The sequence below is a fragment of the Chironomus tepperi genome, unplaced genomic scaffold (assembly GCF_022539635.2).
Source record: "Chironomus tepperi strain 1889 unplaced genomic scaffold, CSIRO-AGI_Ctep_v1 contig_137, whole genome shotgun sequence".
Taxonomy (NCBI): Eukaryota; Metazoa; Arthropoda; class Insecta; order Diptera; family Chironomidae; genus Chironomus; species Chironomus tepperi.
In genome coordinates, this window is record NW_027226259.1 from 2,345,730 (window position 1) to 2,357,888 (window position 12,159).

The 12,159-nt window shown below is 28.9% G+C and overlaps 3 protein-coding genes across 4 annotated transcripts in view; 2 read left to right on the forward strand and 1 right to left on the reverse strand.

Annotated features, from left to right (window-relative positions):
• Nucleotides 1-12,159, reverse strand: part of LOC139087742 (irregular chiasm C-roughest protein-like) — a 114,099-nt gene that overhangs the window by 70,345 nt on the left and 31,595 nt on the right. The window lies entirely within an intron of this gene.
• On the forward strand, nt 5,650-6,994 carry LOC139087860 (uncharacterized). Its single transcript, XM_070636803.1, has 4 exons — nt 5,650-6,064; nt 6,132-6,270; nt 6,502-6,640; nt 6,696-6,994. Exons 1-4 carry the CDS (start codon nt 5,702-5,704, stop codon nt 6,781-6,783), a joined length of 729 nt encoding a protein of 242 aa, XP_070492904.1. The 5' UTR covers nt 5,650-5,701; the 3' UTR covers nt 6,784-6,994.
• LOC139087897 (uncharacterized) lies at nt 7,144-8,132 on the forward strand. 2 transcript variants are annotated; one of them, XM_070636869.1, is made up of 3 exons: nt 7,144-7,581; nt 7,645-7,792; nt 7,856-8,132. In XM_070636869.1, the coding sequence occupies exons 1-3, from the start codon at nt 7,222-7,224 to the stop codon at nt 8,008-8,010; spliced, it is 663 nt and encodes a 220-aa protein (XP_070492970.1). In that variant the 5' UTR covers nt 7,144-7,221; the 3' UTR covers nt 8,011-8,132. The 2 variants fall into 2 exon arrangements, with proteins under 2 accessions (XP_070492970.1, XP_070492969.1); XM_070636868.1 differs by having other exon boundaries at nt 7,147-7,581; nt 7,645-8,132.

The following is a 12,159-nucleotide window of genomic DNA, read 5'->3' on the forward strand; positions in this document are numbered from 1 at the left end:
AATGCATTTTCCGCGTAAAATATAATACAAACAGATAGGTTACCTATTTTAGACTTAAATCCGTGACCGTGAAGAATATAAAAAAATTCATTTTTCTAAAACATATGTGTGCTAAAATCATATCTAAACGTTGGTAAAACCCAAGCAATTTTTGAAAATAATATTTAAAATAACTTATTAGTGTGCCAATCAGAACAAATATGCAACTATGCTACAAACTACGTACGGAATAAAAAGAAATGAAAAAATAGTAAAAGGAAAATGAGCTAAAATATGAAGAAAAAGATGAGAAGTAAAAGTAGTGGGAGGTAAAATGAGTAAATAACAGTAGTAACATAAGAAAGCAGTTACAATCTTTTTCTTTCCTTAAAGGGATTAAATTATCCGTTCATGCTTTTTCTTCAATTTACTTCCCCACAAACACCTCATTCATCTAATTTCATTTTCTTTACTGTGTTCATTTCCTCAAGAAAGGACTTGCAGTATCCTTCAGTATCAATGTAGCCAGCAGCCACTACGATGTGGTTGTAGCTTTTTGTGCATAAAGAGAATGTAAAAAGGCAAAAGGGTTGATAAAAATGTAAGTTGTTGATAGTTGGAACAACACATAATTTCAAAAATCTTTTCTTTTTTGTTGATAAAGAAAGCCAAAAAATCTTTTCCGAGCAGACAAAAAACGTAATTGTTTCCGTTAAAGGGTTTAAAAATGTAATCAGGCTAAGATATTTATCAAAAATTTAAGATTTACACATGCTAATATTATGAAGTCATCCAATAATCTGAAATTTATTTTCAGTGAAATATTTAGGATGAAAAAATATTCAAAATATACAGTGTTTTATTTAGATCACTGAACTTCAGAGAAATGAGAACATATGGCGAATTAGCATTTGAAAAATCAGTCATCTAAAGTAATGTTTTGAGAAAAAATTTGAATAACTACAGCTCAAAAAATTGTCTACAATGAAATTGAAAATTAAAACAAAGAATTATATTGCAGTAATGTGCCAGACAAGTTTTTTAAGCTATTAAAATATTAAATGCTGATTCAAAATACTAAAGTCATGAATGGTGCATTGTTTGCTTATTTCCCTCGATACCGATGAAACATAGATCTCTGATATTTAGAATTAAGTGTGCTAGGTGTGCTGTTTTAAAAGAAAAAAAAGAGCAGTAGTAGCATTACATTGTCATTTTCAAGGTATGAAATGGGTTATGACTGAACAAGCAATTAATAAAGCTTAAAAACCAAGAAGCATAAGATGAATTTTTATAGGGCAATTGTCGTTGAAAATTGCAATTTAAACAAGCTATGTGACAAATGTCTTGACAACGCTATTGTTGAGCATATGAAAAAATAATAGCTGAAGCACTGAAAACGTCAATTTCACAGAATATACAAGTGAGAAATTTTTCAAAAACTGAAAAAAAAAAACGGTTTTGAGAAATTCCTTGTTCTTCTATTTTTAAATCTGATACACGTTAATGTTTTAAATATTACAAACGGAAACTAAGACTTGGTAACCAACAAAATTATAATTTTTACTATAAGTAAAGACACAAATGAGTTTCTAAATGCTAGAGATATTGCGACAAAATAGAAACTGTGGTACTTTTTGTCTAAGAAAAAATAGCAAAAATAAAAAAGGATAAAATATCCAATATAGGAGAAGAGCTCGCAAAGCGACATCGTGCAATCATATAAAAAAAATTTTTAATGTATCTGACAACGACTATTTAATGTTAATTAAACTTTTTTTGATTACAATGTGACGGAATGTTCCAACTTTTCTCATCTTCTTTTGCCTTCATTCTAATACTCACAAATTTTACTTCTTTTGTCGTTTCTTTTTCTTCTTTATTTTAATTTCACTGTCATTAACTCGCGACAGTTTTTTCTTCCATTTTTATTTTTTCTTCTTCAACAATTATCATCGTCATCATCATCTCCGACTGTTTTATTTTAAGAATCTTTGCTGGGGAGATATGTGTGTTTGAAAATGAAAACGAAAGATGAGATGAGACATAAAAAGTGACACATACGAGTGTCATTAAATTGTGTGTGTTTTTTTCCTTCCATACGTACTCAGTTTTCGCTACTTCCGTTTTTTTAAATTCTTTTAAAATTTCATTTACAATTCCAGCTTATTCTAACAAAAATACGAAACGAAGTTTTGTTCAAATGGTGATTAATATGTTGGAAACTTACGTTCAATTTATTAATTTTGAAACGCTATTTTTAAATCGTAGGTATCATCAATATATTTAAAAATAATTAATCAAAAATATGTAATGTTTGGAACAATTTTTTCTTCAATTAAAATTTTGTTTGAAGAATAAAAAATTTACATCGGAGTTGTGTAATTATATTCTTAAATTAAATATTAGTCTGTTTTTTAGGGTTCGTTCTGCATTTCCGATAGGCGAATTAAAGTTGCGAATAAATATAGAAATTGTTTATCATCAACTGAGAAATCACCAATTTATAGATAATAACATGAGCAGAGAAACATATGGGTGATGATGTAGGCGTTTTAAATATAACATATGGAAATTGAATAAAAAATTCTTATTGTGAAAAGATATGATGCAATGAGGCAATATGTTAAATAATGTAAATGTAAAAATGATTGACCGATAACCGAAATATGAGTTTGGAGAATTTTATATTTTGTAGCTTTAAAAAAGTTTCTATACATCATGAATTTTAATACTCATGAAATTTTAATGACTTCTACGAATGTATTTTATGGTTTCTTCCAGTTTCTTCTTTCAAAATATCATTGGATGCAAATTACAAAAGAACATACAATTTTTTACCATATCATCATGAATTCAAAACGAAAAAATCATATTGAATAAAAATATTATTATTAGAATATAAATTCAATGAAATGAGTTTGTCATTAGAATTACAAGGAAGAATTCAATCTGATAATTTAAAAATGCCCACGTAAAATGAATATTTTTCTAACATAAACATATTTTAGCATGATGTACGTACATTAAGTTAATAAAACTAAATCATTGTTAATATATTTCATTACAGAATATGCAATATTTTTCTTAAAATTTTAATACTTAACAGAGGTTGTCTTAAACTATCACAACTTATTTTTTCTTAAAATAGAAATAATGTAAATATGTTAGTAATTCTATCAAATTGAACGAATAAACAGTGCAAACAGTAGCATACAATAAGTAGAGGTTGCTAATAAACCGGTTATTTAATTTCGACTAATCAAATCATATTATTTTATTAGAAATTTCAAATAAATGAAAATTGTGCGCAAGAAATAGAAAGGATATTATGTTTTGTTTTTAAAAACAAATTGCATCTTTTCGTTTTCGTAATAGAAAATACTGTTAAATATGAATAGGAAAATATTCAAGAAAAACGTCTGGCTACGCGAATAAATAAAACCTAGTCGGCAATGTTTCAAATTCTCTTGTAGTCTCTAAACAATATTGACGTGTTTGCTGGGGGCTTGATGGTATTTATTCCTATTAAAAATTCAAAGCATGTTTACTCTCCAGCACTCTTTATTTTTATTCTTTGATTCTTAATACATATGATTCTATTTTTAGGATCAAATGGAACAGACATTTATATTTTCTACATACAAATGTTTTCTTTTTTGTTTCCCTTTTCTTCATTATGTTTTTCTGTTATTTTGAGATTTGACATTTAACATCCGCACATTATGAAGATTTAATCATTCTAGCATCTACATACATGTTAATATATACATATGTAGAACTATACACAAAAAAGGAGATCAAATGATTCCTAGCCTTGAATTATGTTCCAAATATATTAAAAATGTTTATGTTTAAAGCAATGACCTGAGGAATGATTGATAAAAAAATTGTATGCACGTTTATTCGATAGATATAAATTATTATCATGAATACTTAGTAATTTTGCAGAATTATTAAAAACAAATAAAAAACGTTTTATTCGTTTTATTTTAAAATTTAAACTTGAATTTTTTTACATAGGTACTTCAATACTTAATGGCAACAAGTGAGTTTGAAATTCAGATGTAGACTGTACAGAAAAATGCATCATGAATTAATTTGAAGTTATGAGTTTTATATTTAAGAACAATAGTTTGTCAAGATAAAATTTTAATATATATATATTTAAAAAAAAAAAAACGCACTTTATTTTACTCTTATTAATTGATTGTCCACAAATACTTATAAACAGGTAATTTTTGCTTGTCAAACATTACGGATCCATTTTAATTAATTGTCTTTAAACACACTTTTTCTATTAAAAAAATCAACTATGTCATGATGATTTTTGTTAAAAACACTTAAGCACGCATGTTATATAGCTGCATGCATGCAAAATGCTATTCTGCAAAAATTCGTGCTTAACGATTTCAAAAAAATTAAAAAGGAACAAAGACAACATTTTTCTCAACAAGCGAATCAAGTACAGGAAAAATAGCATGAGGAAAATTTTCATAAAGGCTTTTAAGATTTATCTGAATAATTAGAATGTCATTATTGTTCAAGTGCTGTCTAAGTGCTAACTTGACATTTAAATATGGAATAATTTTAATGAATATAAAATTTTTTTTAGTTGATTGATGTCTGAAGTGAATTTATTCAATCCAAAAAATCAATGATCCTCAACCCTTGTTCCTCGACATATTAAAAATATATAATTTCCAGTAAATAAATCATGTCCTTAAAGGTTGGGTTCACAAGGAGCCACAAGAAGTAGAAAAAAGTGGATTATCAATATTTTTATACTATCCAGATTTATATTAATAGTATAATTCCACTAAAAACGCGATGTGGTTAATACTAGAGTTCCTAAATAACCGCGTTTTTCCATAACCGCTGTCATGCTGTTATGAAAAAATTCAAAACAGCTTTTAGCTGTTAACGCGGTTAACAGCGGTTTTTAATAATTTTCAAATCAAATGTTTATAAAATATTCATTGATATTATTCTTTTTTTTTGTCTCGTATGAAAATTTGGTTTCTTAAAGCTATAAAAGTAAATAAATTAATCAAAATGTTTTTGGAACTTAGAAGAAAATTGAAATCAAAGAAACTAAATTCCATTGAATGAAAGAATGCACATGTTAATTTGAAAGCATTGATTATTAAATTAGTACAAAAATACGTAAAAAACGATAATTACTCCCTTGCAATTTTGAACTAAATTTTCTTGAATACGTAAGCGTAAACAGACCGGAAATTGACTTAACTGCACGACACAGACCAGTGAAATTGGATAAAACAATCCCGAAATTCAAGATTCAGTATCATTTTGGGGTTCAAATATAAATAAGATATGCATAGTTAAGTTAGTCAAGAATCATTTTCTAAAGTACATATTTTAAGAAAAATCAAGAAATTTGATTTTTTAGTTATATACAGGTGGCTAATAACTCTATGAAATCTATTTAACAAAACAATGAGTTCTTCAGAAATTGTAGTTAAGTAGTTTTTATTGTGACTCTAGAGAACAAATAAACTTTGCATATAAACAGTTGATTCAATAAACATTTTGATTACACGAAAAACTGAAATACTATCATCTTTATTTTCGTTAAAATACGATTCTCAAACGAGTATTATCTAAAGTTTTTTTTTTTTTGTAAGGTAATCAGTTTTGCTGAAACTGTTTTGCTGAAAGCAGGTCATAATATTTAATAATATTTTTTTGTTTGTTTGGAATGGCAACAAGAATTTGGAAACGTCCTAGTCATCTTAAATTTCCTAAAATTCATTTGAAGTTTTCCGCTGCAGATATTACTGGAGGAAAAGAACTAGTAGAATATAATATAATTGATATACCAGAAAATCGATACGAGGAAGCCTGTAATTTTATGGTGAAGCATTTCATACCCTACGAGCCGAAATTGGTGTCTCGAAATGCAAGTAATGATATTATAGTTGCTGAAGATTACTACAATAGATACATGTATGGAATTAAGCAAAATGTTTCTGTAGCTTGCGTCAAAACAGGATCAGAAAATTTTATTGCAGTCAACATACTCGAAGTTCATGGATGTAATGATTCAGAGATTAGTTTTAAAGTAATGATGACACATAATTTTCTCTTATAACGGTAAAAAAATATTATTGCGATAATTTTCATTATAGCCACAATCGAAGACATGTATTGATATAATGGAAGCAGTTGAATACATAGAAAACGAAGCAGATTTATTTAATCGTCATATGGTTGATTACTATTTATCAGGAACTGGATTGGCTATTCATCCACAATATAGAGGGAGAGGTAATTAATTTTAATGCCAGTAATTAATTTTATATAGATAACGAGAATGTTCTTATGACTGTTAATAATTGCGAGTCGATTGCTGAATAATACTGAAATTGATAAAATGCATAGAATGATCTAAACTGGATCTGACAGTGATTAATTTATTTCCGATATTTGCGATTTTTTTGAAGATGGTTTTTATTAATACATAAGGCTAATATAATAAGTCGTATAATTTTTCTTTAGGTTTCGCAACTGAAATAATTAAAGCAAGAACTTCAATACTTCAATTTTATGATCTTAAGCTCACATCTACTGGCTTTTCTTCAGTTGCTGCACAAAAAGCAGCAGAAAAGGCTGGACATTTCATTGACTATACAATCAGGTAAAAATTTTATTTTCTAAATGTTATGCTTTTTATCTGCTGAATATTATTGCAGCTATGAAAAACTAGCAACCATGAGCCAAAAATGGAATTTTCTAGGGACGAATACGAAGAATTACATCCAAATGAGCACGATAATATAATCAGAATTCTTTTTTAATTAAATTTATATTTTAAATCATTTTACAAAAAAGCACTTTCAGCTAAGTCAGTTGTTGGAATTTTCTTTCAATACAACTTTACTTGAATGTACACATGTTTTGACCCCTAAATAAACAAAACATTATGATTAGAATGTTTTCCTAAAAATATTGACAATTATTATATTTTGTCATAATAAAAATCTTTTTATATCCCTGCAAAAATCATTTTATCTTATCAATTTAAAATCTTTTGTCTTATCATATTTTTACCTTATTTTATATTTTTCATATCATATTTTTAGCTTATCTAGACAAAAAGACAACTGGGTAAAAAGTGTAAATTATAAGTAGCCGATAAATCACGAAAGCCTTATCAGTTTTATTTTGTTGGTGATTTTGAAAAGTTCACGTTTAGTTTACAAGAAAATAAATATAAAAATGCCAAAATTTCTCCGTCCGCAGAGTTTAAAGTATCCTCAAGTGTATGGAAATTTCCGAACGAAAAACAAGAATGGAGATAAGCTAACTGATTATTTAATTCAAGATTTACCAGAAGAATATTTTGATGTCGCACTAGATTTATTAGTAAAAGAGCATTTAAGAGACGAGTTGTTTCACGAGTCTCGTGGTGTTTTAAAAAATCATGACGCAGTAAGAGAAGCTTATAATGATTGGCGTAGAAAGCTCAAAAATAGGTTTTCTATTGCTTGCTTCACTTGTGAAGGAACAGATCTTGTTGGAGTAAATGTACTTGGAGTTGTTTCAAAGGATGATGATGATAGTGATGAAATTAATAATGTTGGTCTAATTTTAAATTATCTCTATAACTAATATTAATATTAGTATTATTTTTTACTTTAGCAACAAACTTTAGAGTTTAAAGACGTTATGGGAGTACAAGATTATATTGGCATGCAACATAATGTTTTTGAAAAGTATGGTGAAGACAAATTTTTAACTGACTATGGACTTGTTATAAATCGTGATTATAGGCAGAGAGGAATAGCAGGTGAATTTATGAAAGCAAGAATTGAAGTTGCAAAAGCACTTAATTTGAAAATTGTGTCGTCAGTGTTTACAGCTGTTGGATCACAAAAAGCTGCTGAAAAAGTCGGGTTTAAGGAAACTTTTTCGATTTCTTTTGAAGAACTTGGAAAAGTTTTTCCATCTTTCGATTTTTCAAAAACCTCCGCTACTGATGTAAAAATATTAGATTATAAAATCTAAGATATCAAAGAAAAATACTATTTCATAAATATTATTTGGCGATTCAGGAGAAAAAAAATGTTTTTGTTTAGTAAATCTTCTACAATAAATTTTAATAATAAAAAAATGAAATGTTGTTGAAATTTAACTGTTTTACAGTTTAGAGTTTGAAATTTAAAAAAAAAAAAAATAACACGTTCTTTTTCAATATTTAAGAAATATTTCAATATTGAAAATCATTGCAAGAATAAATTTCACTAGATAATAAAATTATTGATTGTGTTTGTAATCTTATCATAAGTAGATAAGTTTTAAAGCAATTTTTATACAAAGTTATCACAGTACTGATAATTTATAAAAAAAATTACAAAAGTCCTCGTGTTATTGATCGAGGGACTTAAGCGCATTTTTGTCCCAGCGATCAGTAATTGATTAATAAGTCACTTACAGAACTAAAACACAAGATCCAGTAAGATCCAGTTCACTTTCAGACTTAAAACACAAGATCCAGTAAGATCCAGGTCACTTCTAGACCTAAAAACCAAGATCCAGATTACTTCCAGACCTAAAAACCAAGATCCAGTAAGATCCAGTTCACTTCCAGACCTAAAAATCAAGATCCAGTAAGATCCAGGTCGTTTCCAGAACCAAAAACACAAGATCCAGTAAGATCCAGATCTTAAAAACAAGATCCATATAAAACTTCCACAAATTTAAGAACATCATCATTTAACGGATTTTCTTAATTCAAACCTCATAACGATAAAAAAAAATTCAAACATTGTTCAGTAAACACTGTTAAAACATCGACAAACATTGGAAAACACTGTAAAACAATGAAAAAATTACAAAAGTACTCGTTCTTATCGAGTTACTTCAGCGCATTTTTGTCCCAGCGATCAGTAATTGATTTTTAAATCAGTTCCCTGTCTATAAAACAAGATCCAGTAGGATTCTATAACTCCCAGATCCACAAAAACAAGATCCAGTAGGATCCAGGTTACTTCCAGATTCACAAAACAAGATCCAGTAGGATCCAGGTCACTTCCAGATCCACAAAAACAAGATCCAGTAGGATCCAGGTCACTTCCAGATACACAAAAACAAGATCCAATAGGATCCAGGTCACTTCCAGACCAATACAACAAGATCCAGTAGGATCCAGGTCACTTCCAGATACACAAAAACAAGATCCAGTAGGATCCAGGTTACTTCCAGATTCACAAAACAAGATCCAGTAGGATCCAGGTCACTTCCAGATCCACAAAAAACAAGATCCAGTAGGATCCAGGTCACTTCCAGATACACAAAAACAAGATCCAGTAGGATCCAGGTCACTTCCAGATCCACAAAACAACATCCAGTAGGATCCAGGTCACTTCCAGACCAACAAAACAAGATCCAGTTAATTCTAAGTCACCATACTTGGAATTTAGGAATTTCATCATTTAACGGATTTTCATAATTTAAACCACATAACGGTCCAAAAAAATTCAAACATTGTTCAGCAAACACTGATAAAACATCGACAAACATTGAAAAACACTATAAAACAATGAAAAAACGTGTTGTTGTTTTTGTTGTTGTTGTATATGAAAATGAAAAATTGTTAGTTATAGTATTTATGCTTTGATTTGAAACTTTTAAATGCCCGGGGCGCCAATAACTTTATGGAACTGATCTTTTAAAACCATTCCGAGCTCTCTACGATGTCTAGTTTCCGAGATCTCGCGTTCCAGCCGACCGACCGACCGACCGACCGAACAAAGTGTCTTATTAAGCTACCTTTTTGAAAAAAATTACAGAAGTCCTCGTGTTATTGATCGAGGGACTTAAGCGCATTTTTGTCCCAGCGATCAGTAATTGATTAATAAGTCACTTCCAGACCCACTAAAATGAGATCCAGGAAGATCGTGGTTACGTCCAGACCTAAAAACCAAGAAGGAACCTGGAAGTAACCTGGATACTTCCAGACCTAAAACACAAGATCCAGTAAGATCCAGGTCACTTCCAGACCTAAAACCCAAGATCCAGTAAGATCCAGTTCACTTCCAAACCTAAAACCAAGATCCAGTTCACTTCCAGACCTAAAAACCAAGAACCAGTAAGATCCAGTTCACTTCCAGACCTAAAACACAAGATCTAGTAAGATCCAGGTCACTTCTAGACATAAAACCCACGATCCAGTAAGATCCAGTTCACTTCCAAACCTAAAACCAAGATCCAGTTCACTTCCAGACCTAAAAACCAAGATCCAGTAAGATCCAGGTCACTTCCAGACCTAAAACACAAGATCCAGTAAGATCCAGTTCACTTCCAGACCAAAAACACAAGATCCATATAAAACTTCCACAAATTTAAGAACTTTATCACTTAACGGATTTTCATAATTCAAACCTCATAACGGTAAAAAAAATTCAAACATTGTTCAGTAAACACTGTAAAAACATCGACAAACATTGAAAAACACTATAAAACAATGAAAAAACGTGTTGTTGTTTTTGTTGTTGTTGTATATGAAAATGAAAAATTGTTAATTATAGTATTTATGCTTTGATTTGAAACTTTTAAATGCCCGATGCGCCAATAACTTTATGGAACTGATCTTTTAAAACCATTCCGAGCTCTCTACGATGTCTAGATAAAAAGTTTTTAATGACAGCCGAACGAACGAACGACCGAACGAACGACCGAACGAACGAACGACCGAACATTGTGTCTTATTAAGCTACCTTTTTGAAAAAATTTCAAAAATGCGCTAAAAATTTCAAAAATGCGCTAAAAACGTGTTGTTGTTGTATATGAAAATGAAAAACTGTTAATTATAGTATTTATGCGTTGATTTGAGACTTCTAAATGACCGATAACCCAATAACATGATAGAACGAAGCTATTAAAACAAACCAGAGCTCTCTACGATGTCTAGTTTTCGAGATCTCGCGTTTCAGCCGAACGAACGAACGAACAAAGTGCATTATTAAGCTACCTTTTTGAAAACAAGTTTCAAAAATGCGCTAAAAAGAACACCAAAAATTTTGGTACTTAAATGGTGTTTCTGATAATATTCTTCACAAATTTTTTAAAAGAAGATATTTAATAAACAAATATAGGTGTTAGAAAGTCTATCAATTGGTAAAAATGAGTTTTAAAATACGAATTAATAAATTATTTCAAAATAAGATTGACTAGATTATCATTTGAAGGATTAATAATTTAATAGTGCTTATTATTTTATAAATATTTTAAACTTGACTCATAGGTGACTTTGTCACCAGTTAAAAATTACATAAGTACTCTCAAAAGTTCTTATCGAGACAGTTTAGGACATTTTGTTCCGAAGAAACAAGATACAGTGTCTAAGTCTAACTTCCCCTTCTTAGAATGAACAACCGAGCGAACGAATGAACAAAGTGCATTATTAAGCTACCTTTTTGAACCACCAATGATATAAGCAAATAAAGATGCAAAAAGGTACCATGATTATTTAAAATTTATATGACATAATATAGTTTGATTTTAAACGTTTGTTCGCGAACTAAACATTTATATCGAAAATTTTGATGATGCGCTCATATTATTTTAAATTTTATGATAATATTTTTGATTTTAAATTCTATGTAATATTATAGATATGTACATAAAGTATATTTAAGTGTAAGTTGTTTGAAGTATTTAAAGTTATTCTACATATATTAAACTATTTTCATAACATTCTAGTACTGTAAATTCATTTAATGATACAATCAATACTAAATTAATATGGCTTAATGGTTAAAGCGTTGGAATATATGAAATATATGTCAGTTTCCATCAAAAAATTACAAAAAAAAAAAAAACAATTGTAAGGAAGGTGCTTTAATGGTTTTTAGTTTTAAGATTCAGCTTTACTTGTATCTATTTTATTTTACACTTGTGAATAATTAAAATATTTATTCTGAAACAGAAAATTTCAAGCTTTTGTAAAGTAGCATTAGAAATAAATAATGTGAAACTTAATTTAAAGAGATTTTAAGAGAATTTAGTAATAATAATTTAGATTTTTCTGGGCTCATCATCTCATCTTAAATCCATTCAAATGATTTTTTTTACTTTCTACAACCACAGAGGTTCATATCTTTCTTCTACAAAAAACATGTATTTAGTTATTATATATTTACGACGATATACTAA

Bases quoted from the DNA above. Each gene is read 5' to 3' on its own strand.
- LOC139087860 (XM_070636803.1), top strand. From the start codon at position 5,702: ATGGCAACAAGAATTTGGAAACGTCCTAGTCATCTTAAATTTCCTAAA. The intron at 6,065-6,131 runs GTAATGATGACA...TTTTCATTATAG, and splicing joins ATTCAGAGATTAGTTTTAAA to CCACAATCGAAGACATGTAT. The intron at 6,271-6,501 runs GTAATTAATTTT...ATTTTTCTTTAG, and splicing joins TCCACAATATAGAGGGAGAG to GTTTCGCAACTGAAATAATT.
- LOC139087897 (XM_070636868.1), top strand. From the start codon at position 7,222: ATGCCAAAATTTCTCCGTCCGCAGAGTTTAAAGTATCCTCAAGTGTAT. The intron at 7,582-7,644 runs GTTGGTCTAATT...TTTTTACTTTAG, and splicing joins ATAGTGATGAAATTAATAAT to CAACAAACTTTAGAGTTTAA.